Below are 27197 nucleotides of genomic sequence, written 5' to 3'. Positions count from 1 at the left end.
CACGACGTCCCCATGCAACAATGACTGAAGCTGACAGGCCGTGGCTTATGCGGGACGCTCCTCGTTCACTTGGAGAATTTCTCCCCGGTGTCAGAGGCCCGGCGGCCCAGCGTGTTGTCAGACGTGGTAGCCGGCCAGGCACTGGCGCATCCTGGCGTCATTTGCCCCCGGGAGCCGCTTCCATCTCACCTTCTTTGCATGTTTGCCGTTGTTTTCTTTCCATGAAAACAATTTGCCGCCGTTTGCCCGATGCTCTTTCATCATTTGCGACGGCGCTCCGGGATGAATATTTCATGCGTGTTCTATATGAATAAAACACAGCGCCACGGCGAATCCGCCACAGGCCGCCCGCCGAGCGCTCCCTGGGCGAGTGTCGAGCCCGAGTGCGAGCGAGCACTGGTCCGTTCCAAGACGGCAGACTGCATGCGCCACCGGCCTGTAAATGCAAGTGGACGCTGGCAAAACAAGCACGTTTGCTTGATTATACGCCGTATCAAGTATGCATGAAGCAATTACACACAGCCGGGGGCGAACTCAATCGGACGGATTCCTCCAATCGTCGGTGCCCCCCCTCATTTGTGCGTGAGCTTGACGGAGACAGAGCGATCAAACGTGCCATGAAGGTGCCGTGAAGGTGCCATGGACGTGCCATGAAGGTGCCACGAAGGTGCCATGCCCCGCCACAGTGCCGCATTCCCAACGCCCTCTGCACCGACACGCGTGATTGCTCCGAAGGTGACGGCGTGCTGGCCCCGCATGTGGCGTGCCCCCCCCCCCTTCTTGCACACTTCCATTTGGATTCTTATATTCCCATTCTCTCTGTAATCCGCCTTTCTCCCTCTCTGCCTCCCACACTGCGCTCTCTTTGCTTCTCATTGCCCCCATTTGCAGGCCCCCTTCCTCCCCGCTCCCTTTCTAATTCACTCCACGTCGACACGCTGCCCGACGTCATTTTGCCAGATGGTCGGAGAGCGGCACGCTCGCCAGCGCTCGCGTGGCCGGCGCTCGTGTGGCCGGCGCTCGTGTGGCCAGCGCTCGTGTGGCCAGCGCTCGTCTGGCCTCCTCGTAACGGCCCCCGGCACGGCGGAGAAAATGAGCAGCTAATTATAGGCAGCGGAAGAACGGGCCCGGCTGCTCGACAGCACGACCGTGACGTCGTGTCATGCGCTGGAGTATTCTGCCGTTGGGAAAATTCCCCATCCGATCGGGCGCAGAACCGGCGCTCTAAATTCGGAAGCGTTTTGGACAGCTGCCGTCTTGCGCGGTGGATTTTCTATTGCGCAGTACCGGACTGGCCATCTGGCGTTGGGGCAGGTGCCCGGCGGGCCCACGTCTTCTGGGGCTAATGTGTTGCTATTTTGATCGCAGTTTGGAGGGAGCAGCCGTGGAAAATGGAAACGGCAGACGCCGGTGGTCTTGTGCGCCGTCCAAATTTCAACTGCAGTTCTCCTGTAAAGTCAACAAGTGAGCTATTTTGGAGCATTGGCTCATTGAGGGGAGCGCGGACGCAGATGACGACGGCTCAACCTGCATGGCTGCTTCTTTGTTGCGCCTGCGCAGGTTGCGCTCCCGTTACACGGCCGGCGGGATTAATTATGCGTCGTAATCATCGAGGAACAGTAAAGCTTTGGATGGGGATATGAGGACAGCTTGGCTATGCTGCCATCTCGCGAGTACAACATGTAAATGAGAAGGCGTAATGCACTCGTCACGTTTCCTTCCGCTCTCCGAAGCTTCTCGAGGGAGAGCTCCTGTTGTTTGCGAAAATTGCCAGTCACAGGGGGAGGAAGCGGCGCTCGGAAATCATCCAAAGGCCCGACGGCGGAGCCCGGCTGAGAGTCCACGCTCGTCGTTTTGCGTGGGGGCTAAAGCTAACACGCTATGCAATCAAATATGTAAGATGCAACGGCTCCGTTTAACAGTGAAGTCTTTATTAGGTCTGCAAAAAAAAGGTTCATATAAGAAAAGAAGGCAAGAAGAACCCATACAAAAAGCAGTGTGCCACACGCTTGTGCTTTCAGAGCGGAGGGCAAACAAACGCGCCTCTGGCTCGTTGCCTTGACGTCGCTTTGCTTATTTGTAAATGCAGCATCTGGGATTTCACACGCAATTTGGCACACGCTCGCCCGCCCGCACGCCCGCACGCACGCACGCACGCACGCATATCTGCCCGAGCTTTAGTGCAGTCAATGGTTCTCAGTCCAAAGCGGAGGACAGCAAAATGATTGGGCTTTGTTTTAGGACGCGGCCACTTTGTAGGGGCTGCCGGGGACGTTGTCGTCTCCCCATTTGACGATGAGCGTGTAGCTGCCCTTGTCCTTGACGGTGTAGGTGACGTTGTAGAGCTTGTTGCCCATGTGCTTGACGTAGACCTCCTCGCACGGAGCGTGAGGCCCGTGCACGCCCACCATCAGCATGTTGCTGCCTGCGCACAAAAACGCCAACAAAAAATCAAGTCAATCAAACTACGGGTGGCATGCGCGTCCATTTTCTGGATCTTACCGTCTTCTTTTCTTCTGCAAAGCGCAAAATCGAGCAACTCATTTAGCACGCGCTAGCCTCGCAAATGCTAACAAAAGAAGCGCCCTCCTTGGGAAGATCGCGAGCGAGCGAGACCGGCCGCTTTCACGGCTGCTTTCACGGCTGCTTTCACGGCTGCTTTCACGGCTGCTTTCACGGCTGCTTTGCAAAGCTACGAAACGACGAGCCGATGACGAGCCGATGACGCGCGAGCGGCGCCTCACCTGCTTTGCCGCAGTCGACTGTGAAATTGTTTTTCTGCCCCACCGTGGCCTTGCTCAGGCCCGTCCCGCGGCAGACCACCTTGCCGGCGTCCGACGTCAGCTTGGAGGAGGCGGAGGCGAAAGCGCCGCCGCCCACTTTGGACGACTTGGTGACCGTTTCCACCAGGACGGACGAGGTCTCGTGCAGGCTGTGTCCGCCTGACAGGCGGGCGCCTGCGGCACATCAAAAGCGGCCGGCGTCTTGAAAATATTCATTGCGACTCCATCCCACCAAAATGTCCCACCGGCTAGCAGCTTACCTGTGACTTTAGCTTTGAAGGGGCTCCCGACAATGTGCTGCGGCCCGCCGTACTTGATGGTGATGAGATAGTTGCCGGGCGCCATGGGGATGTAGGTGACTTTGTAGCCTTCGGGACACTCGCAGCAGTCCATCTTGACCTTGGACGGCCCGTCGATGTTCACCGACAGCGTGCCCGGCCCGGCGTTGCACGTGTTGACCACAAAGTCGGAGGGCGCGCCTACGCCGGGAAAGTCCACATGCCTACGGTTCAAAACCGACTCCCGTCAACCGGACGAGCGGACGGCGGTGCCCACCGGTAATTCCGCCCAGTAGGCCGGGGCCGTGCGCCGTAACCATGCCCGGATCCCCGATCAGTCCGGGATCTCCCATCCGCACGTTGAAGGGGCTTCCCGGAATGTGGCAGCCGTTGAACTTGACGTCGATGGAGTGGACGCCGTTTTCGCGGGGAATGAAGCGGACGGCGGTCTTGTCTGAGGGCCAAAGAAAACGAGAGACGGCTTGCGGCATTCTGAATGCATCCATGTAGACAACGGAGGGAGGCCTTGTAGAAACAAAGCTGGGGTCGCTTCTCCATTTTTGGGATTTGCCGGTGTCTCGGCAGTACGTCGTTGAGAGGAAGGGGCGCTTTGCAGGGAGTGGCTTACCGCCATCCAGCTCGGTGACGTAACACTCCTCGGAGCTGCCGGAGGGGGTGTGGACTTTGGCGTCCACCACGCCGCGAGCGCCGTTGCGCTGCACCATGAACGAGGCTTCTTGGTTCACCTTCAAATCCTTCTCCTGAAAAAAAGAATGCATTGTGCGCGTGCGTGTGTGGCCCCACGAGGGAGGGGCCGGTATGTGAGTCATCCCGGACGGCCGCCGGACCAGAATAGATGCGGCGAGGCAGGAAAGGTCAGAGTTGATAGCGAGCCGTTTGGTGTTTGTGCCCCGCGGCAGACGAGAGCTTGCCTGACATTTGAAGTCTTGCTCTGATATTGCACTTGAGCAGGCCTCTGGTGGCAAAACATGCCCCCCCATTACAAAAAGCCAGTTTCAATGTTGCTGGCTGTGAAAAGTGTGAAGGCAAATAAACGGAGCTAGTGTGAAGTGAGCCCGGTCGCTGACACGCACGTTTGCTTGGACGTTGCTATTCCCTGACCTAAAAAGGGACTTCTTGACTGCTGGGGTGTTTTGAAGTCACAGGCCCGCTTTGAACAAATACACCATTCATGCTGACGGACGGGCTTTCAGGCCCAACCTAAAAGCCACGAGGGGTGCAGCGGTGCGGTACGGCCCGGACCTGGGTTTTCCGTAGACCTGTTGTCCGTACCGAAAACGCTTTGACCTTTTTTTGCACGTTTTGCTCGGCACCTTGCCAATTTGCAATACGGCGGGCGATTGGGAAGGAGCTTGCCGTAGCACCGGAATTTGATAACGGCCCACGATAAGCCGTCCCAAATGATATCGCTAGCCCTCCAAGTCTGCTTGAGCAAAAGTCGTAAGTTAAAGTTAAGTTAAAGTCCCAATGATCATCGTCACGCACACATCTGGGTGTGGTGAAATTTGTCCTCTGCATTGAACCCATCCCCATGTGATTTGGATCCATCGCCTGGGGGAGAGGGGAGCAGTGAGCAGCAGCGGTGCCGCCGCGGCGCTCGGAAATCATTTGGCGATCTAACCCCCCAATTCCAACCCTTAATGCTGAGTGCCAAGCAGGGAGGCAGGGGGTCCCATTTTTAAAGTCTTTGGTATCGGCCGGGGTTTGAACCCACAACCTTCCAGCCTCAGGGCGGACACGCTACCACTAGGCCACTGAGCTTGCCAGCAAAGGCCCAGCCGCTTCCCGGCTCGTGCTCCGCCTTACGACACCGCTTCGTGTCAGGGCCAGCGCTCTGGAGACGATGTCCGGGGGTTCCTGGCAATCTCGGGCGCCAGAACCCAAAGTTCATTGCGAATGGTTGTTAAAAAGTGAGCCGAGCGCAACCGTCGACTCCTTCGGCAAGCTTATCGATGACAGAACTGGAAAGTTGACATCGTGATATTATGATTTCTTTTGGCAGTGTACGGCATGTCACACAGATTTGCCATTGTGAATGAAAGGCGATTGCGTCATTGTTGTCCCCCGTCGCCACTGACGAGCGGCGTGCGGCGGGGGGACAGTTAATCCCGACCTTTAGCGGCCCGTGGCTGCGCTTCATTGACGCGTCAAGGGCAAAGAGGCGGCTGGCGCCGCTCTTCTCCAGCTTGACACGCTTAGACTCCTTTGGGCAATTCTCACCTGCAGGCTGCTGAACGTGAGCCTGCGGGCTTCGTCCGACAGGGTCGCGATGGGAACGATGAACGGGCTGTCGGGGATGTGCTCGTTGTTGAACTTAATCGACACCTCGTAGTCACCTGAGGGAACAGACGGCTTATTAGTTTTCAGCACCGCGCAACCTGGAGGGAAAAAAACAGACAGACCAAAGGGGGGCGGGCGGGCGGAAGGACGCGCTTGGATGAAAAAGAAAATAAGGACAATGACCGACCGGGTTCTTTGACGATGTAAGAGACGCCGCAGGAGCCGTCCTTTCTGTCCTCAAAGGAGATTTCCGCCTTGCTGGGCCCTTCCACGGCAATGGACAAGCCCCCGGCGCCGGCCTCTCTAGTCCAGATGCTAAATTCAGCTGAAGAGAGAGGGAAAAGGAAAAGTCGAGTGGAGGTTGGTGCCTTTTCGGGGGCTTCCCATCCAAAGTTGGAAGGTATTGCCTGCCATCCTTTGCCACAACACGCCGGACTGCAACGACGTGTGCTCCCAATGGGTTAGGGTTAGGTTGTTTTGGAATTTTCTTCGACGTAATGCGATGGTTTAGCTCCAGATTTTCCAATAAGTGAAAAGATAAAAGACAATAAAGCTGAAATTCAGATCCAATTTAGCACAACATGCACAACACAACATATGTTAGCATGAAGCTAGCCGCCGACTTGTGTGAAACGAAATGATGGACTGGATATGAAAAGCCAACCGTGCGCTCTTGTTTTTGTGTTCTCAAGGAGATGTTGCGCGATGGTTTGACAACAGCGCTACAGCTCTGCTCTCTCGCTCTCTCTCTTTGCCACGTTCACTTACAAGGTGCTGCGGCCACGCCTCTTTCCAGGCCGGGGCCTCCCGCCCGGACCTTGTGCGCGCCTCCCTCCCCCATGGGCCCCACGGTAAACTGGAAGGGGCTCCCGGGGACGTGCTGGCCTCGGTACTTGACGTTGACGGTGTGCGCTCCCATCTCCTGGGGGACGAAGCGCACGCTGTACGTGCTGTTTCCTCCGTCCACGATGTCGGCGTCCACCGTCTTGCCCCCGGGGCTGGTCACCTGGGCCGTCATGGCCTGCGAGCCCATCTCGCCTGCAACATCGGCGCCACGCGCTTGGATAGAAAGAAGACATACACGTTTGGATCCCCGTCCGTCAAGGAGTCGGTGGGCGAGAATACCAGACAAACGCAGAAGACCGTTTAAGGAGGTCACCTTCGGGTCTGGCCGCGACGCCGGCGAAGCTGCTCAGGCTCTCCCGGCCCAGGAAGTCTCCAAAGACGTCTCTGAAGGGGCTGCCCCCTCCGCCCACCTGAGTGCTCTCCTCCACCCGAACTTCCCGCTTGGTCTCGCCGCCGCGGGTTTTGCTGATCTCGGTGCGCTCGGTGCGCGTGTACGTGTGGCTGCTACGGGTGAACGTCCGGGTGAGCCTCTCTTGGGCCGACACCGTCTGGAACCAGTTTCCTAGGCGCAAAGGAGAAGGTTGCCGGAAGCGCTCGGCACCGTCGGCTCCGTTCCGCCGTCCCGGGACAGCTGGCTGACCTGGAATCTTCAGGTTGAGTCCGCAGGTGCTGCCCACCGAAGCGATGGAGGACGCCTGCCTCTTTCTGGTTATGCTCTCCTTCATCCTCCCTTCGCCGGTCACCTTCACTGTGAACGGACTTCCTGGAGGAAACCGAGAGGCGCATTTTCCATGAGACATTTTCCGACCTCGTCCGCCGCCTTTGCTATCTATCAATTCCGAACCTGGGATGTGCTTTTCGGCAAACTTGATGTTAACGGTGTAATTTCCGGGCTCTGTCGGACAGTAGGTCACCTTGCACGTCCCGTCCTCCATATCTTCGCAGTTGATATCCACTTTGCTGGGACCCTCGATGGACAACGCCAGCCCGCCGTAACCTGAAGAAAAGCAATCCGTCACATTTCCCCGGCCGCACTCGGCGGCCGTGGAGAGGTTGTCGGAGCGAGCGTACCGGCGTTCCTGGTGTCCACAAAGAATTCGGCCATCTCAGACGTGTGCGCCTCCACCAGGCCTTTGCCGAAGGCTTTGACCCGGCTGGCCTCGCCGATCTCCGATTGGCCGACCATGATCTTGAAGGGGCTGTTGGCGACGTGTACGCCGTTCTTCCTCACGCTCACTTCATGCTCGCCCACCTCTTTCGGGGTGAATGAGATACCTGAGGGAGCCGACGGGCGTCAGTTAAATGCGTTTGGACTCCAGGGCTAAAGCAGGCAGGGCGGGACGGGGCGGGGCGGGGCGAGCTCGGCTGCGGTCGACCCGCTCGATGCGTTCTCACCGAGGTGTCTGTTGGGCAGCCTCTTGAGCAGGCAGGGTTCCTCGTTGCCCGAGGGCGCTCGGATGCTGGCGCTGAGAGAGCTCAGGTCCGTTTCGGTGATCTTGAGCGAAACGTCGGCGGACGTGCCCACGTTCAGCTGGGACGTGCGGGTAATGCTGTCGTCGCCTTGGCGAGAGAGAAAGGTGTCTTTGAGCGCCGGGCAACGGATGAATTCATTTCCCTACCCACCGGTGATCTTGGCGACAAAGGGGCTGCCGGGAATGTGCTTGTTGTCAAACTTGACAATGATGCTGTAGTCTCCGGGCGCCGTGGGAAGATAGGACACGGTGCAGGTGCCGTCTTTGTTGTCCTTGCAGGTGATCTCTGCCTTAGATGGGCCCTCCACTGCCAGGGAGAGACCGCCTGCCCGCACACAAAAGCCACCAGTCATTCTTTTCTCCCATCTTGACATCGGCCGGCATTTGAAATTGCATGTCGCTTTGACTCCTCCTTGTGCCGTACCTTCGCCCGCGTTCTTGGTGACCACAGTGAAGGTGGCGGCTTTGTTGACCATGCCGTAACTCAGGCCGGGACCGTAGGCCGACACCACTCCACTGTTCACGGCGTCCACAAAGAACTGCAGAGGGCTTCCTGTAGTCAGCAAAAGCATGGCGAAGCCTGCTTTAGGATTCTTTGCTGATTTCACCGTCAGTTTTCATTTCCATGTTTTCTAGCGCATTCCAGCCCTTTAACATATTCCAAGCTGAATTTCATGCTCCAGCTTCTCTACAAATATCACATTGTTGCTTGAATTCAGCCTTGACCTTGGACCCCGACTCCTTTTCATGGGATCAAAGTTCCGACAAACATGGTCAAAGTCTAATCGAGCGAGTTTGACATGGCTTGCAGGGTGCGTCATTTTTGCCGACCTGGAATGTGGTTGCCTTCATATTTGATGTCCATCTCGTGCAGGCCTCTCTCGGTGGGTTGGTACTTGATGGTGATGGTGCCGTCTTTATTGTCGGTGATATGCGGCCTGGCCGTCTTGCCCGAGGGCATCCGGACCTCACCTGACAACGACGGGACGGGTTAGCTCGTGCGGGAGCTTTAATGACCTCGGCGTTTTGCCACCTGATATTTCTCCTTGCTGCGGCGTGAAAGGCACCAGGAAGTTGACCGGCCTGAAGAGAGGGTCCACCGTGTCGCGAGGGGCAACCGGCTCGTTTGAGGCCTTTGGGACAAAACAAACACGGGTGGCATTTGTGCAAAAGATTTGGGCAGATTTTTGTCTTATCTATCCATCAGCACGGCACTATATTAAAAGTCTATACACATGCCCGGTGCTTGTGGTGGCAATCAATACGTTTCCGATGTTCTAGTGGGCTTTTCCTGCACAAGCCTGAAGGTCTGTGACATCGCTGACCGCTACTTCAAAGTGTTCCCCGATTGCCCCGATTCAAAATGCCCCCTAAAAATGTGTGAGGTTTCGCTTGGTTTTTCTTCTGCCTTAGTCAAGGTGGGGGGGTGTATTAGGAACAGTTCCTAATAGCTTTTTTGCTTGGTCTTATTTTTCACATGACCAAAACAGGGTTATTTAGGCTTCATTTGTATCCACCTCAAAGAGACACTATTTGTTCATTTGGATTGATTCCGTCTTAAAAAGAATGTGTTCCTGTTGGAATGGTGACAGACGGCACGGCGTTTTGGTTTACCCACCACCACGTGGAAGGGGCTCTTGGGGATGTTTTGGCCTCCGAAGCGAATGGTGATGACGTATTTGCCGGGTTCGGGGGCCGTGTAGTAAATGTCGAAGGTGCCGTCGCGATTCTCCACCACGTCCATGTCCAGCTCCATCCCTTGCGGCGTCAACACCTTGCACGTTACCTTGCCCTTGCCGGCGGCCTTTGCGTCCACCGTGATGACCGTGTCCTCTGAGGTCTGCAGCTTCTGAAGGCCCGCTGTTGGGAAAAACAAACAAAGCAACAAAGCAAAGAAAGTCCAGTCGTCCGTCGTATTCATTTTTGGAGGCTTTCCCGTACAAATGAAAAAAAAGCACGACTTACATACGCCGTGTCCTCCTATTGACACTGCAAAAGAAAAAAAGGTTGTGTTGGAAATAAATAGAGCAAAACCGTCACCGTTCAGCGACTTCAACGTAAGAGTTGTGCTCCTCCGGTGCTGCGCGGAGCGCAGCGTGTTGATCGAGGTTGTTATCGTGTTCTCTGCACTGGCTCCCCATCAAATTCCGAATTGATTATAAGATCGCCCTCCTCACTCACCAGTGTATCCTCGGACATGCTCCCCCATACCTCAAAGAACTCCTTGCCCCAGAACCTGCCACCCGAAGCCTCCGCTCATCCAATTCACACCTTCACGTCCCGAAAACCAAGTTGCGCACCATGGGCGACCGGGCCTTCTGCCATGCAGCCCCCACACTGTGGAACTCCCTCCCCGACCACCTAAGAGCACCCCAATCCACTGACTCTTTCAAAACCGGACTTAAAACTCACCTCTTTACTTTAGCATTTCCGTAATTTCTGTTCCCATATCCTGGTTGTCGTCCAGTTGTTTTATACTTGTCCTTGCTTTGTTTTCTTGTTTTTACTTGCCATGTAGCACTTTGAGATTCCTCCGAATGTAAAGTGCGTTATAAATATAATTTATTATTATTATTATTATCAAGAGGCGGAGAGTGTTCACGGCAGGGAGAATCCATGATATGCCTTGTTGTAGCTTTTCTCTGTATTTTCAGAAATTCTTGCCAAATCTAAACAGGAACAGAGTTACCTGTGAGGCGACACTTGCTGGCATCTCCCGTGGGATTGGACTGAATCCTGTAGGGCGAGTACGGAATTTCATCCCCTCCATATTTGATGGTGATGGTGTACGGGCCGATGGAGTCGGGGACGTAGGACACGGTGTAGGTGCCGTCCCTGTTGTCCTGGATGCTGGCGTTCTTCGGCTTGCCCTCCGGGTCCTGTCGGCCAGAGCGTTTGGGTTATGTCGCGGAGGTGAAGGGACAAGCAAGCAAGCAAGCGCTGGAGTGGGAGGGAGACCGACCAGAATCTGCACAGTGAGCAGCCCCTCGCCGGCATCGCGAGCGTCAATGGTGAACTCTACGGGAAGGCTGGCGGACACGCCTTTGCTGTCCAGACCGGGGCCGCTGGCTCGCACCTTGCTGGCGTCGTGCCCGGGCTGAGACGTGACCTTGAATGGACTGTTGACGGCAGAGGGAAATGGAATTGAATGGAATGTTGCCAGAGGATGGACAGTGACTGTTCATGCTATAGGACACCGACAATTCTGAATCGACTGCACGTAGATGCCCCTTGGCAGGAGTTGTCACGCTGAAGAATTTGATTTGCAGCACATACATACCTATGCGGGACTTCCTGGTCTGCATATTTGACTGCCACGGTGTAGTGTCCGTCCTGAGCTGGGGTGTAGTGAACAGTGTGGGTGCCGTCACCATTGTTTTTGACACCCACTGGCTCCGTGGTACCTTTGAACGAAACCCTTAGTGTTAGACGATTGGCTGGACATCACTGCGAAGCCCCTCCCCCCCGAAATGGAAATCCCCTCCGACCTGTCGGTCCAAACACTTTGACATCCAGCGCAGCCTGCCCGGCCCGAGTGCAGTCCACCGTGAACGTTTGAGGGATGTGCGCTCTCACTCCGGAACCCAGGCCGGGACCAGAGCACTTGACCTTGCTGGGGTCCACGGGGTCTTTGACGGGCACTTTGAAGGGACTGCCCGGGATGGGGTGACCGCCGTAGTTGATGTTGACATCGTAGTCTCCGGGCGTGAAGGGGACGTACTCCACGCTGCAGCTTCCGTCTTTGTTGTCTTTGCAAGAGATTTTGGCCTCGGACGCACCCTCGATGGTTAGTCCCAGACCTCCGGTCCCGGCACCCCTGCGGACGCGCAGAGAGAGACTTGAATCACGCATCGACTGTAGACAAGGTTGGCTAGTATTTGGCTTTGTGCGTGTACTACCTGGTCTCCACCGTGAAGCAGTTGGGCTTGTTAGTGATTCCTCCCTCCAGGCCCGGTCCATAGGCCCTGACCCGGGTGGGATCGCATCCCTCCGCCACTGACACTCTGAAGGGACTTTTGGGTACGGGCACGTCATAGACTAGGACCTCAATCAGATGCGTGCCTGCGCACAAACACTTTGAATGAGTCAAGCCGACCTTCTACAATTAGATATGTGTGATTGAGCATGGAAAGGCAAATAAGTTCAAGTTAAAGTCCCAATGATCGTCTCACACACACATCTGGGTGTGGTGAAATTTGTCCTCTGCATTGAACCCATCCCCGTGTGATTTTGATCCATCCCCTGGGGGAGAGGGGAGCAGTGAGCAGCGAGCAGCAGCAGCGGTGCCGCCGCGGCGCTCGGGAATCATTTGGGGATCTAACCCCCCAATTCCAACCCTTAATGCTGAGTGCCAAGCAGGGAGGCAATGGGTCCCATTTTTATGGTCTTTGGTATGACCCGGCCGGCCAGGGTTTGAACCCACAACCTTGCAGTCTCAGGGCGGACACGCTACCACTAGGCTACTGAGCTGGTAGTCTTTGTTGGGGCTTGAAGATGCCCGCCGGCTTTCTTCATAAGCAAGCCCCTGTAATGGCGCGCTCGCTCCTACTGTAATGGCAGGTGCGCCGGCGGGCGGCCTCGGGCACACATACCTGCCTGGTTAAGAGCTTCAGTTCCAGAACAGACTATTTATAAATCTGAGCCTGTCGGTCGGGCTGCCTGCTCTCTGGCCCTCGCATCATTGCAGCACTGCATCATTCCGTATTTATATCCTGCCCAAATCTCTCACACTGACTGTTCCCGCAGCAGTGCACCTGTTAGTCGTTCTATCCGATCCCATGTGACAGTGCGCGTTCTTTCCAAGGTCTTTCACCATGGTTGTCAAACTCCGGCTCCCCGTGTCTTGCCACACGTTGTCCCGTCTTCTGTTCAAAAGCACTTAGCCGCTGTCAAAAGGACAATAAGCCGATGCAGGGGCCCTTCCGTGGTATGATGGGACGATGATCACCCATAACAGATTAAGTTCAAATTTGCTCTAATTGTTCTAACCAGTCAGCTGAGCCAAACTACAGTGAGGAAAAAGGCTTTGACAGCCCTGTATGTAGACCCTTTCGACACGGACGCATAGGCTTCGTCTGACGTGCGTCCCTACCGTCCTCAAAGGGCGTGTACTCCACTCTGTAGGTGCCGTCGCCCTTGTCGGTGACGTAGCCATCCGTGGTGGTGGTGCCCGAAGGGTTGACGATGCGAGCCTTCACGTGATTGCCTCCGACCTTGGTGAGAGCGCGGGCGTCCACGATGAAGTGGGTCGTGACCTCTCGCAGGACGCCTGGCAACAAAGCGCCGTTGTTTGCGACGATGGCAACTGTCAAGAATGACGCCGGCGGCCCGCCACTAGCGCAAGATGTGTCTTAGTTAGGCTTCGGTTAAGGCTCAGGGTTAGGTAAGTAGATCTTCATGGTAAAAAGAGAGACTGTTGGGTGTGTTGGACAGTGTGTTTGTCATTGTGCAAGAGTGGGACAGATTTGCAGATTTGCATTGTCCTTTTACCTCTCGGCTCCACTCCTGGCCCGTAGACGTGCACCCCGCTGGTGTCCACTGAAGGCTCCACCTGCAGAACCTTGGGGAAGTGGGGGATCACGTGGCCTCCGTACTTGATGGTAACGGTGTGCGCGCCGTGGAACGGCGGGATGTAGGTGACGGAGAAAGTTCCCTCTGCCGTTTTCTGGATGCGCACCTCGGCCTTCACCCCGCTGTCCGATACGATCTCGATGGTGAGCTCTGCCTCGCCGGCCCGTGTGCAGTCCACAGTGAAGGTGGCCGTCTCCCCTGCCTTGGCTCTTTCCAGCCCGGGGCCGCTGGCCGTGACCTTGCTGGGGTCGAAGGCCGGCCGTACCGCCGCCTTGAAAGGGGAGCCCGGAACGTGCTTGTCGGCGAACAGGATGTTGATGGCGTACTCGCCGGCCTCGGTGGGCAGGTAGGCGACCGAGCACGTGCCGTCGCCGTTGTCTTGGCACTCGATTTTGGCCTCGCAGGGACCCTCCACCGTTAGGCCCAGCCCGCCGGCACCCGCTCCTTTGGTGTCGATAGTGAACGGAGCCGGTTTGCCCACCACGCCGCCCTGAAGACCGGGGCCGAAAGCTCGGACCTGAGATGCAGCAAAGTCAGGTCAAACGTCGTGAGTTATCGATCTTTGCTCTACAATGACCCCCTCCCCCCTTTTAGTTTCCGGGGTTGTAGAGATTTCCGGTCGAGACCTTCGGTGTATGCTGTCCTTGTATGTGTTACAGCAGCAATAAGGTCAGTGTGAATTTGCCTTAGTTCGTTGCATTTGAGGTTAGCATCAAGCTAGCTGTCTTTTGTGAATGGTTTTGGTGCAAGAATATACAATACCTAATTGATAGCTCTTTTGGCTGAGGCTTAGGTTTCACAGTAAAGCGGAAGTGACAAACAGCTCCAAGCACGCTTTGCTTCGTGGTTGAAGAGACTTTTCTTTTTTGTTTCCTCAAAGTGACGAATGTCCGGTGGCTCCCGACCGTCTGGCCCACCCGCCCGCGGTAATTGTCGAAGGGCAGCATTTACCTTTGAGGGGTCAGCGGGCATCACGGCTTCCAGCCCAAAGGGGCTTCCCATGACGGGGTTTCCGTCATAGCTGACATCCACCTTGTACTGCCCCTCCTCCGGGGGGATGTACTTCACGCCGTGAACGCCTTTGGCTTTGTCCGACTCCAGCTTGCACGGGATGGGTCGGCCGCTGGGCGAGGTCATCTTCACGCCTACGTTGCCCTGCCCGCCGGCACCCTTGGCGTTCACTGTGAATTCCTGGTCCCTTCCCACTTCCACTTCTAGGGAGAAAAAAATAAAAAAGACAACGTGAACTCTTTCTGGGGCACTTCCAAGTTTGCAGCTCAGTTGCAAGTGCACGTGACCTTGAAATGTGCATTCTAGCAACGTACGGGACTCGAGTGGAACGTTTTCGCCCTGACTGGCGGTCGCCGGAGAGCCACGCCGTTATCGGATGACTTTCTCCCAGTAATTGTGTGGATTGTATGACAAAAACGAAAGGAACTCAAACGAGAAACGCCAAGTTGAGCGGCGGGTGAGCGAGACTGCGGTGGCGGCGGCCGCCGGTCACCGCACACAGTGAAGGAAAATGAATAGGTAAATATTGGCAGTAACTCGTAGGGTTAGGTTCTTGGGTCCTTCACGGATCAAAGTCGCGCGTGTGATTTTTTTGTTTTTGTTTTTTTCATTGTCAGAAAACAACAGGTTGTGCTTACTGGTGTCCAATCCCTCCACTTTGACTTTTGCGATATCCAGCTGCGGTGACACTGTGATATGGAAGGGACTCTGCGGGATGGGGTCGCCTCCGTGGGTCACCGTGATGGCCATGTTGCCCTGGAAAGAGCCAACATGACGGTGACTCATCTCTGCGTTGCTGTGGAATGCACGCACGCACGCACGCATGCACGCACGCACGCACGCACGCACCTGTTGAAGAGCGGTGTACTTGACCGTGTAGGAGTAATCGTGGTTATCGATGATCTCAAAGTCACGGACTGCCTCCCCTGGGCCCGAGGCCGCGAAGCGCACCTCGGGCCTGGCTTTGCCCGCACCCTTTGTGTAGATAGTGAAGTGGGTGGGCGTGCCCACCTCCACTCCTGCAACCAAAAGCACCTTTGTGTCGATGCACGCAAATGGTATGCCAAAGTACAGATACAAAAAGGAGGAGCGCTAAAGCTTTGCTTCTAAAGCTATGATCATTGCTGGAAGTATGTATATATGCAGAAGCGGCTTGTGAAGACTACAGAGCGTTAACGTGCTTTCTTTCCCATGAGTCATCCGCTGCAACGGTTAAAAGAAGTGGCGAGCTTACTTTGACATGGGTAGAAAATGTGCTTTCAGAAAAAGTACCGTGGCAACGTATTTGTGCTCGCTTACTCGCTCCCCACTGTACTAACCTGTCTTGTTGAGTCCGGGCCCCTCGGCTTTCACCTTGCCAGCATCGTGAGAGGGCTCCACTTTGACTTTGAACGGACTGATGGGAATTTCCTGACAAGGTAGAAGATGAGAACATTCATGAGCAATGAAAGCGGGGGCGGGAGGGGGTAACATCCTCTCCAAAGGTGATGTGACATCATGTCTAATCTTACTTGGTCAGCAAAGAGCACCATGATGGTGTAGCGACCCGCCGCCGGGGGCGTGTACTTGACAGTAAAGGTGTCATTGTCATTCTTGATGATGTCAAAGTCGATGTCCGCCTCGGCAGGGCCAACCACCCCCGGGGCGCACTTGATTCCAATGCTGATGTCGCCTAACAGGGAGAACAGTTGAGAAAGGACGCTCCGACGAAGAAAAGCCACTTTTTTTTTTTTTAAAACCCTGTAGGTTTTCTCCACATTTTACAGCGCAGTTATGCAAGCCTTCGCAGGCCTCCTTCCATTGGGACTCGCCCCGGGCTGTCCAGTGTTTTTATAACCATCATTTTCTCCCACGTGCTCACCTTGACCGGCCTGGCCGCAGTCCACGGTGAAGTATGTGGGCTCGTTAGCCTTGAGGCCCGTCTTCTCCACTCCGGGCCCGTAGACCTTGACCCTGTCTGGATGACAACCCTCGCCGACCAGCACCTAATGATCCAATTCACAGAGTGTGCTTGCGGCTGTTTGGAAGCATCGTCACCGTGACGTCGAAGGCGCAAAAGCGTTCGGAAAGCCGGAAGCTCGGGGTCAAACGTGTCGGGAACCCGCGACGAGTGGCAATCAAAGTGGTGGGGATATCCCGGACTCAAATAACAGATCGATATTTGCTCGGTGCATGCCTTATACCTGACGCTAGCTAGCGGGCTAGCCGTATCTTATGCTAAGCAAACCAAAGGCAACGTTCCCTCACTCCTATGATCAAATATTAGTATCCAGTCCGTCACTTTAAAAGTAGATACTTAGCCTGCGGGCAGTGTTTCAATCGCGGTAAAACGCTATCCAAATAGAAAAATATTGAAAGCGTTTGTGTGGCGCAAACACAAACATTGAGTTGAGTTGAGACGACGTAGAGCGCAACTTACCCTGAAGGGGCTGTTGGGCACGTTGACGCCACTCCAGGCGATGATGATGGTGTGTTTAATGGGCTTGGCAGGAGTGTACGCGCACAAATACGTGCCGTCGCCCTTGTCGCTGATTTTGATGTCGATGGCGCAGCCTTCGGCATCCTGAGTGGATGCCAAAAGCGTGTCAGACCCGGTCTTGCGCCGAGGAAAAGAAACAAGTTGTGTTCGGCCGGTGGTGGGGTCAAAATAGTACGTCGCTCCATGGGTCTGTGTCTTTTGAAAATTGACCGCTATCCCGAAAAAGTGTGTCAGAAGTTCCGTGCAACGTTGCGGTCAATGTGGCCGTACCTGGGCGTAGATGGTGAGCGGACCCTTCCCGGCCACGCGGGCATCGATGGTGAATTCGGTGGCTTTGTTCACCGTCACGCCAGTTGGCTGCAGGCCCGGCCCGAACGCTTTCACCTGAACGTTCCGGTGTATTGGTTAACAAGACCCACCAGAGTTGTCGTGCACGAGCGGTTGGTGGTTACCTTCTCGGGGAAGGTGTCGTTAGCAGCGGGCAGGATGTGGGCCATGAAGGGGCTGTCCTTGATGTCCTCGTCGTCGCAAACCACATGGACGGCGTAGTCGCCGGGTTCGGTGGGCCAGTAGCGGACGTCGCAGGAGCCGTCGCCCTTGTCGTCGCACTCGATCTTAGCTTGAGAGGGTCCTTCGATGGAGAAGCCTTGGCAAAAACAGGAAGGATGCCGGTCCGTACCACCGCAAACGTCTTTCCCACCAGAAATGGGCGGAGGGTGACCTTAAACGCAAAGACGGCGGCCGCTCGGATGGCCATCCACGCGTGACTCACCCAGCGTCCCGACATCTGTGCCGACGGCCTCTACCACAAAGTCGGCAGATTTTCCCACCATCCCCGTCCTCAGACCGGGACCCCAGGCCCTCACCTTCTGGAAACCGGCCTCGGGTCCCACCTCCACTTCAAAGGGGCTGCAGACATCCGCAATACGTTATTTGTGTGGCGCTCTGCGATGAGCGCGGCCGGCGGCTGCCGCTTACCTGCGGGGGATGGGCTGGCCTCCCCAGGTAATGCCGACTGTGTATTTACCCGGCTTGAGGGGGTAATACTCGCACTCGTACACGCCGTTTCCGACATCTCGCACGTTGACTTGCTCCTGCGCGCCGGCTGGAAAGAACAATGCGGCGCAATACGGACTCTGGTCAAAAGCGCGCGGACTGGACTGTATTTCATGTATGCCCTTTTTCAGGAAGGAAGAGAGAACTCTTCCAGAAAGGGAAGAGCGGAGACGAGGAGGCCGTCTGACTCACTGGGCCCTTTGACCGAGACGTTCAATGTTCCACTGCCGGCGCCCTTGGTGAAAACTTTGAAGTCTGCAACCTCCTTTACTCTCACACCCTTGGGCTGGAGTCCTCGACCTGTGGCTCTGCAGGCGTTTGGATTGATGGCTGAAAGGAATACCGAGTATTTGGTAAGAAAGTGTTTTTTGAATCCCAAGAGCCCCCCCCCCCCCCGGACTTGGCAGCAGCGTTAGTAGCAGAATATTCAACCGGATGGGCTGAAAAGACCTGTGAAGGAGAAAGAAGCCTTTTGCCATTACGGAAAGAGACAGAACAGAGCGAGCGACACTTTGGCAACGTTTCAGTCCGTCCCATATGAACCATTGCGGGCTCTGACGGAACGCCGGCAGATGCAAATGTGTGCGTGCGTGCGTGCGTGCGCTCAAGGCAAACGTCCATAGAAATGCAAAATAGGGACAGTCGAATGCAAAGAAACATTGCGTCTACGCTCTCTATGAAAGGAAAGTGGCAAGCTGGCAGGCAGCAAGAAGTTGGACCAAGCACTACACTGCATCGTGCGACCCCACCATGGTCAAAGCGTCCTAAGGGCATGGCACATGTGGGGCGGGGCGGGCCGAGGTGGGGGGCTGAGCTGAGCTGAGCTGAGCTGAGCTGAGCTGAGCTGAGCTGAGCACTGTGCAAGGCCCGTCCCAGTGGGACATACTAACTTGGACGGGCGGGTTTTTTTGGTGGGGGGGGGGCCTTTGTTCCGGGAGGAGTGAGCACTGATTGAGGGATTATCTGCAATGGAGCTCCCGTGGGAGGAGCAACAGGAGGTGCTAGAAATGACAGATAAGAACCGTTAGGAAGGCTGCATCCGAGGAATACCAAAGCGTGATGAATGGTTCTCCCACACTTTCCTCGAGACTGCACGAAATTGTAACGCACCTTCGGCGATGTTGACGGGGAACGGGCTCTTTGGGATCTCGTGGCCTCCGAACAGCACGTGGATGGCGTGCGGACCCTCAGTCACGGGGCGATAAGTGCATCGGAACACGCTGTCGCCTTTGTTCTCCAGAATGATCTCCACGGTGTCTTTTTTGCCTTGAGGGTCGACAATAACCACGGCGATGTCGCCGTTGCCAGCGCCTGGTTGACGGGAAGAAAGACGAGTCACCGGCAGACGGTCGTTTGTTGTCGGTCAATGGGCTTGGAAAGGGCGCAGCGTCGCGAAAACAAAAGCGTGGATAAGAATGGTTTCCATCGGTCCTCCCTTCGAGAAACCAAGCGGCCATTTTATTGAAACGGCTGAACTTGACATTCTTACCGGCTGTGTAAATGTCAAAGTAGGTGGGTTTGTTGGCCACGTTCCCGGTGCGCTCCAGACCGGGCCCCCTGGCGTGGACTTTACTGGGGTCACCCATGTCTTTTGCCACGTTCACCGCATAGGGGCTCTTGTCGATGTCCTGACCCGCAAATAACACCTTGACCTGACGGTGAAGACAACAAAGAGAGGCTTTGAAAAAGAAAAGCAAACTCAACTGGAGGATGTAATGGCTGGCTGCTTTGTCGAACCTTGTGCAGACCCTCAACTTTAGGAACATAAGTGACAGTGTAGCTTCTGTTTTTGTCCTTGTTGGGTTTCACTTTAGCCTGCGGGAAATGGCCGAGCATGAGAGAGAGTTGATGGCAAGAAGAGCTTGCTTGGCTTTGTCACACGGCCACTTTGTCACCTCTTCTTTGTGCCCCTCGGGATCCTCCACAAAGACCAGGACCTCGCCGCTGCCGGCTTCCAGAGTCTCCACGGTGAACACGGCAGGGTGAAGCACCTTGTTACCCTGAGGCTCGATACCTGCCGTGAAAAAAAAGCCAGCCGCTGTTGACCACGTGCGCGCCGACCGCTGTCGTGGATTGCGGCCTCCCTCCCTCCCATCCTCCCTGCCTCAGCTGGCTCCCAATGCATTGCGAGTGACTTGCATTTGGTTGTGGCCCCACCTTACCTCTCTGAGCCGGTCCACCCCTGCGCACCCGCTAGGTGCCTCAGGTATGCAAGTGCCGAGGACTGAGATCCTTTTTGCCTCCCTCCCCTAGAATATTAGGCTCGCCCCTCACTGTCCAGCTTTCAGAAGCCCCATTTTGATTCTTTGACTGACTTGCGAGTGTTCTTTTTTTCTGCTACTGTGTGTGTTTCGATGTCGCTGCCCTATTGCTGAAATCAATTGTACTGAATGGTATTGTGTGGGACCCACCTGGTCCATAGGCTTTGGCCTTGTGAGGGAAAAGCTGTTTGGGTTTGAGAGGAGCGCCTGGCTTGAGCTTGGCTTTGGGGAACTGCGACAGGTAGGTCATCACCGAGTGCTCGTCCACATCTGGATCCACGATCTCCTCAGGCGCGATCACCTGAAGCGCAAACGATTTAAGGACAGCGTTTCAGCAAAGCGACCCTTTGGAGCAAGCCTCGAGCGGGCACGGTGCGGTGGCATTTCACAGGAAATAAACGCATCTGTTAGCACCACTGCGCTGGTACTGGGAGCGAGCGGCGTGCCTTTCAGTCGTTTGCTGGTGCAAAGCCGTGACCCCGGCTGGTTATATTTAACCCCGGCCCTGCGGGGTTAAGGATCGTTGCCTCCCATGGGGGATTTATACTTAGCCGCATCTCCTTAACGCCAGCGCGCCGGAATCCGGCCCCCACGCACCCGAGCCGTGACAGGAGGGTGACATCCAGTCCCCGGCCGGCCATTTGGCTAACGCTTCTCCTTGTTGCGGCCATTGGCTTGCGCGGAACTAAACAAGAAGAATGCAACCGTGCTCCCGTGACATTCTGAGGGAGGGACACAGATTAGATGGCTTCTTTCAGGGGCCGGCCAGAAGGTGTTGAAAGGGCTCTAAAAGCAGCAAAATCAAACCCCCGAAACCCCCATCGAGCATTCTCCGCTTGTGAAAAGTTTCATTTCAAACCGAGGTCCGCTTTAAACACTTTGAGGGAAATTGCTGTTCCACTTTTTCTATCCAAGTCTTTCCACACAGTCTGCCCCCGCTTTTGGGTGATTTTTAGCGTCAACGCTCGGAGGTGATTTGCAAAAGGGCTGCCACTTGTCAAATGGGTCTTTGCGTCTATGCCTTACAATATTCAAACAAACTTGTGTGAATGTCGCCTTGATTGGACAGACCTAATACGCTCCTGCTGGTTCTAATGGCGGTACTTGGTGTCAAATGTCGGAAAAGCTGCGCCTCGGCGAGCCCCATCCGAGCCCACCGGCTCGTCTGAGCCGTCCGTGTTCGGCGAAAGGCGTCGGCGGGCCGCGCGTCTTACCTGAGGCACACCCAACCAATCGTCGGCCTGCTGCATGGCTTCTCTGGCGTTCTCCACGGGCTGGTTGGGGTCCCACTCGGCCCAGTCGGGACACAAACCTAGCCAAATGCAAGCGCGTCGTTAGAGCATCCGCAGGGCAGGTCACGAGGCCCCGCTCGGACCGTCGCTACTATCGCGCCATGAGGTCCCGTGACCTTTTTTCAGGGCTGCCACACTGACTCTGTCCTCTGGCTTTCAAAACAAACTGAAGCTAGCGCGTCCTGGGCAGCTAATCGCTAAATTGGATTAGTGTTGATGACGGAGAGGGCCTTTTGCGCCCAAGCAACCTCGCAATGCCTTAGTCCAATTATTAGAGACAATAATAGATAGATAGATAGATAGATAGATAGATAGATAGATAGATAGATAGATAGATAGATAGATAGATAGATAGATAGATAGATAGATAGATAGATTTCTTCCTTCTGGGGGCAGATATTCATGAAGCTACTCTACTCAGTAAAGTAAAGTAATATGAGTTGCAGCGGAGAAAGAATATCTGACTCCATGCGTCGCTATGCCGTTTATGGCTTGCTTAATGGGTTACTATAGCGCAAGAAAGTGCTCTAAATATTTACATTGCAACGTAACCGCCGTGATGCCGCGGGAATATTTGGACAATGAGTGAAAGTGTATTACTGACAGGCATCTAAAATAACACCGACATTTGTCCAATGTATGGATAAGCGTCATCATCCATGAAATTCATATTGAAACCGGAGACACGAAAATTCTGTAACAGTGCCCAGTTTGGTGGCGAGGCGAGGCTGTGCTGAATTCTTTTTACTTGCGATATTGATTTGATCTCAGCGCGGAGGATTTCAGATGTTCTTCCCGCGTCGTCTGTGGCCACACAGCGAGAAAGTCAGCTCGGGTCGGGCTGCTGAAACAAGGCAGCCTTGTATGGGCAGCATTGCAGCCCTGAAAGATGCGTCTCCTCGCACCCCGTGTCAACACACTTAAACATGGGCCTGCGCCAGGCCTCCAAAATCCAGGGGGGGTGGGGAGGGAGGGGCATGTCACTGGCAGAGGTGACAAAAGCACTCGCACGCACTCTTTTTAAAGAAGGTGAACTCAGAGGTTTGTTTTGAAACACATTTCAAGATAAGCAACCAGAAGCAACTCGTTTTCATCAATTCATTTTGCCTGATTCTGGGCTCCCCCGCAATACAAGAACTTGCGGGCCTTCCTTTGCGTCCGGCGCCATTGCAACATGCAGTTAGTTCGTCGAGATCTGCTTACACATCCTCAGGATGATAAATAGTAAATGCTCAAGTCCAGGTAGCCGAAACCTCAAGTGAAGCCTCGTAACTTGCTACCTACCACCAATCACTGGCGGTGACTCAGAAGCGGTGACGCGTGCCGGGTGGGTCAGGGCCCCGCGGCCACGACATATCGTTTTGATGGCCGGCCGGCGGAGAGAAAGGCAGAGAGTCCCACTCGGGCCTGGGAACGCTCGACGGCTTCCGTCGTTGCGGGACAGCTGGCCGCGACGTCACCGGCGCCCGGCCTCTGCCGCTACCTGCTCTCTGCACACGGGCTGACGTCCGTCTGTGAGATGGATAGCGAGGAGGCTTCTCTCCGGAAGGTGTTAACAGTTGTACTGCACTGATGAATGGATAGCGTGCTCGGCCTGGCCTCCGTAGCGAGCGAGGAAAATGAAAACCGAGCGGCTCGCCCAGCAACTGGCCGGCAGCCCTTAAGGCCGCTCTTCCATTGCTGTCGTCCATCCAGTGAGCTGAAGCCAACCACAAAAGTGTAACGTCGACACGCTAAGCACTCCGGGAGACTCTGATGTCTCGCCACGGAGCGTTTTGGTGTTAAAGGCGGACTAATGGACAGTGCTCAAGTTGGCCATCTAGCGGCGGCAACTCTGAAGGCTGCCCGTCGGTTAAACAGATTTGGGCGTCGAACGACCGAGACCCGCACGCACCCGAGTTTCCCGGCGTGGCCTATGTATGCGACGTTCCAGACGCTCCGAAGCGTATACGGACAAAGTCATTTTGCAACCAAGCTCACCCGGAGCGCAGTTGTCCACCAAGGCCCCGAGGGCTTTGCCGTCCCTCCAGTCGCGGTTGAAGTTGTTGATGGGCAGCTGGGGCACTTTGTTCTGGATCCAGCCCAGCAGACGCTGCTTGGGCGTCAGCTTCTTGGCCTCCTCATCGTCCTCGTCGTCCCACATGGGCATGGAGATGGAGTAGTGCAGGATCAGAGTCCAGATAAGACCCAGGATCAGCTTGAGATTCCCGTCAACAATGGCTTTGCTGTCTGGGGCGAGAGAATTTTGATGATTATGATTCTGGAGTGTGGAAAAAACAAAAGCATCCAACATCCATGTCAGCCAGTGCCTTGAGATCGGAGTTGAAATCATTTGCTGAATATTGCCCTCTCACATAAAGAAGAAGGTCACGAATGAAATGTTTTGGGTTTTTGCTTCGAGACCAGACGGGCAGCAATATAGAAAGCATGGTTGGTTGTTTCCTGTCTGTTGTTTCCAACACTGCCGCATAGCAATAGCATTAAGCTAACAGATCAAAGACTACACTGCGCCGCGCCGTTCTTTTCCATGCGACAAATAAATTGGCTCTTAAAGCAGCTGGAAAATGGAGCGGAGTCTTCAGACGAGATTGAAGAGCCGAGGCCGGCCGGCCGTGTTTCACCCCTGTTGGACTGCGGGGCTGAGCGGGCTATTCTGAGGAGGTATATAAACAACGGACGGCCATTGAGCGATCCAATGCGCCTTCCTTGCTGGCGGGCAGCTGTCCGCCAGAGGGGCCCCGTAATCTGTCATGTGTTCACAATGCTGCGCTGAAGACGCTGACAGCTGAAGAGATGCGCAAGCGGCCACAGAAATACCGCTTGGATTTCAATGACCTCCCGAAGCGCTCAGAAATCAAAGACGGCTGGGAGATGGGACCCATCGGCGCGCTTCAAACTTTGCCCGACGAGCCGCTTTCGTTTCAAGATGCCGTGGCTTCAGCCCTTTCAACGCGCATTGTGGGCACCCGTGCCCCTCTTTTTTGGGCTGGAATGGAAGCTGAGCTCAAATCAGGTAGGCGAGCCTGTTTTGAGCTTTCGTGCCGAGGCCGAGACCCGCCCCCCCCCTGCGCTCGCTCGCTCGCTCGCTTGCTGATAACAGTGAGTTGGTGAACGAGCAGCTGCTGTTTGTCAGGCCCGCTCCCGCTGAGATCTTGTCATGTGTGGCAGGCCAAAGGGCACACATTGAGTGCTGCAGTCAGGTGCGGCAAAAGTGGAGCCTGTCTGACAACTGCCAGCACAAAGCCACGTCCGTCAAACGCTGTGCCGGCGTTTTATCGCCTCCGAGCGATCGTGCAGGCCTAGCTGAGGCCGCGAGCTGAGGCCGCTAGCTGAGGCTGCTAGCTGAGGCTGCTGGCTGAGGCTGCTAGCTAGCTGAGGCCGCTAGCTGAGGCCGCTAGCTGAGGCTGCGAGCTGCCAAGTGACCTGAGCCTGCTAGCCAGGGCCAAGGCCGCTCGCTATGGCTGCTCGCTGTGGCCACTAGCCGAGGCCGCTAGCCGAGGTCGTGTGTGTTCTGACGCACATAAATGTCAGAAGCCTCAGGGCACATTAGATTGACGCGGAGATCCTACAATCTAAACGTTGCGGAAGCGGCGCTGCCACGCATTGCCCGAGCAAATGCAGGGAATCAAGTGTCGGGCAAATCAGCCTCCTGAGATTGTGCAAGTAGCTACAGCCAATGTACGCTGTCAGAAATATGAGTGTCCATTTGTATCCCTTCATTCTGTCTGATGTACTGACTGGGACAAATGATCGAACTCCAAAGCGGTTGCTTGCTCCCTTTGCAGAGGCTGAAGGACACCATTTGTTAGGTCACCACGAGGGAAAGCTTTTACCGTCCCGCTGAGTGCAATTGACAACTTTTGAACGAGGGCAGGATGCCATCTCAAAGTTTTTGGCTTTCCCTTCCGACATGTATTTTACATTTTGTACAAGTCAGTGATTCATTTGGAGCTTATCATTTTGGGTTTAGTTCGCCTCTTCCACTGACGCTTTCAATTCCGCCCCTCCCCCAAAGTTGACTTTTGCGCTTGTGCGAAATGGCCAAAGCCTCATCGCTCCCTCCGCGCAATTTGGGACCTTTGCCGATCGGAGACCCCCCGCCCCCCCCACGGCCGGATCCAAAGTCCGAGGCACTCACCGATGGACACCAGCTTGATGTGCTCCCGGTCCAGAAACTCCAGTGCCACAGAGACGTTTTCCAGCTTCATCTGCCGGAAGTTGGGCCTGTTGTGGTACTTGCGGTACATCTTCTTCTGGCTCAGGACTTCCAGCAGCCAAATGAGCTTCAGGCCGTCGCTGAAGTCGCGCTGCAGGTCGCCGATGTTCTTGTTGACGCACTTGAGGTGCTCGTTGCACCAGCGGGTGAAGGTGTTCTGCTGGATCTTCTTCCACGGCGCATCCTCGGCCAGGTCCTTCTCGGTGGCCGGGATCTCGTCGTCCTCCTCGCCGCCAAAGTCGGCGGCCTGGTAGTACTGCGGCTCCTCGCCGTAGTTGTTGCTCATGGTGGCGGCCCCGCTTGCTGGCTCACTGGATTGCTGGATCGCTGGCACGCTGGCACGCTGGCACGCTAGCTTTTTAGAGTCCGAGTTGAACAGTCAAAGCGGTGAGGTGAGGGGAGCGGGCTTATCTGATGGAACGGCGCTTCCTTCTCCACTCTTGTCCAAGTCGCTGGTGGCAGTGAGGTCCCGGGAACAGGCGCCGACGTGTTTGACTTGAATGTCCAGACGGACGACTGACTGGTGGCTTTTTAAAGACGCCCCCCCCCCCCAGCGCGTCATTCCGGAGCCCTGCCATCACACTCCATGCGCTCATCCACAAGAGGTCCGGGGGCTCCGGCTCGGTTTACCGGGCCCTCCCTGATTGGTCAAAGCCCAGTCAAAGCGTGTGGCTTATTTTTAGGCGCTCCTATTTGGGAGACCCTGTGTGTGCGTGCGTGCGTGCGTCAAGAATGCTTTTTCTTTCCTCCCTCCCTCCCTCCCTCCCTCCCTCCCTCCCTCCCCAGTCTGCTCAGGAAGACGTCGGTGCTGACAATTGCAGACATGAACCCGCTTGAATCTTTCCCATCGCAAGTCCTATCACAAAGTCCTGTCGCTTTTGCTTTGTTTAGCTCCAAAACATCGGAATCCAATACTAATCACACTGTACGAGTCAGAATAGAAAATCTTCGGGCGTGCTCATCAGTCAGCAGTCGTTGATGCTCAAAGATTGACACGCGATCTTTTTATAGATGATGCGAGTGGACTCTGGAGGCTTGTCGTCTTCTTTTGGGTCCGTTCATACTTTGAAATGACGCTAATGAAGTGCTCATTTGATGATGTGCGTTTGTGTGCGCGGCAGGATGACACGCGCGGCCTGGTGACGCGGCGGCAGGCAGCAAAGCCGGGATATCATCCAATTACAACCTATTTAGAAGCCAATTCGAAGCGAATAACTGCGGCCGTCGCCATTTCAAGGAAGGCCGCGACATCGGTGCTCCTCTTTTGCCTTTGTTTTCTCTTTCTGGTTTTGAAAGGCAGGTGAGTTCAAAGTGCAATCTTTGTCTTTCCATGATAGCGCCTGCCGCTATTAGCATCTTGTCCAACTCAGTCAACGTTGAGTCACAAAAGTGAACGCAGCGTTTCCCGTCATTTGGGTGGGGAGGGGCTCATGCCCCCCCCCCCCGAGGAAAAGGCAGACACCATGAGGGCGGCAAGTTATATTTATTTTCTCACGTCACAGACAGTAAGTAGAAATGGAGCTGCGGGTGACAAATAGCCACAGCCATGTGAAAAAGAACAAAGTCGAGCGCAGCCAGATGCAAAGCGGCCGCCGAAGGTCGGATGGATCGCAACCCCGACGGCCGTTTCA

At 55.3% G+C, this 27197-nt stretch overlaps 1 protein-coding gene and 1 long non-coding RNA gene across 4 annotated transcripts in view; one reads left to right on the top strand and one right to left on the bottom strand.

Annotated features, from left to right (window-relative positions):
- The window catches only part of LOC119124221, a 51950-nt gene that overhangs the window by 18295 nt on the left and 6458 nt on the right, over positions 1-27197 (top strand). For both annotated transcript variants that reach the window (XR_005098217.1, XR_005098218.1), the window contains exon 3: positions 17929-18150. This is a non-coding gene — a long non-coding RNA (uncharacterized LOC119124221). The remainder of the gene's footprint in view (positions 1-17928; positions 18151-27197) is intronic.
- On the bottom strand, positions 1911-26084 carry LOC119124149 (filamin-C-like). 2 transcript variants are annotated; one of them, XM_037253815.1, is made up of 47 exons: positions 25489-26084; positions 23331-23579; positions 21273-21370; positions 20209-20359; positions 19693-19811; positions 19535-19612; positions 19287-19449; positions 18908-19108; positions 18688-18798; positions 17990-18127; positions 17720-17846; positions 17514-17650; positions 17194-17387; positions 17012-17125; positions 16682-16825; positions 16124-16247; positions 15774-15934; positions 15582-15672; positions 15112-15281; positions 14901-15018; positions 14203-14465; positions 13171-13768; positions 12773-12949; positions 11580-11742; positions 11169-11497; positions 10961-11084; positions 10643-10799; positions 10370-10559; positions 9646-9669; positions 9299-9540; positions 8714-8813; positions 8512-8652; positions 8105-8233; positions 7832-8005; positions 7604-7768; positions 7280-7483; positions 7053-7205; positions 6849-6971; positions 6522-6770; positions 6131-6421; positions 5550-5687; positions 5303-5418; positions 3690-3822; positions 3339-3515; positions 3044-3262; positions 2745-2957; positions 1911-2425 (listed from the first exon to the last, which is right to left on the bottom strand). In XM_037253815.1, the coding sequence occupies exons 1-47, from the start codon at positions 25850-25852 to the stop codon at positions 2238-2240; spliced, it is 8232 nt and encodes a 2743-aa protein (XP_037109710.1). In that variant the 5' UTR covers positions 25853-26084; the 3' UTR covers positions 1911-2237. The 2 variants fall into 2 exon arrangements, with proteins under 2 accessions (XP_037109710.1, XP_037109711.1); XM_037253816.1 differs by lacking the exon at positions 18688-18798.

The sequence above is a fragment of the Syngnathus acus genome, chromosome 6, assembly GCF_901709675.1.
Source record: "Syngnathus acus chromosome 6, fSynAcu1.2, whole genome shotgun sequence".
Lineage (NCBI taxonomy): Eukaryota > Metazoa > Chordata > Actinopteri > Syngnathiformes > Syngnathidae > Syngnathus > Syngnathus acus.
The sequence above is the reverse complement of the archived record's forward strand: the minus strand, read 5'-3'. Positions and strand labels throughout refer to the sequence as shown.

What these genes read in the sequence shown, in the direction of transcription:
- LOC119124149 (XM_037253815.1), bottom strand. Translation starts at nt 25,852, where the DNA reads ATGAGCAACAACTACGGCGAGGAGCCGCAGTACTACCAGGCCGCCGAC. An exon ending in CCGAGGGGCACAAAGAAGAG is followed by an intron (nt 19,613 to 19,692) that starts GTGACAAAGTGG and finishes CATTTCCCGCAG; the next exon opens with GCTAAAGTGAAACCCAACAA. An exon ending in CAAAGTGTTTGGACCGACAG is followed by an intron (nt 11,085 to 11,168) that starts GTCGGAGGGGAT and finishes TTTCGTTCAAAG; the next exon opens with GTACCACGGAGCCAGTGGGT.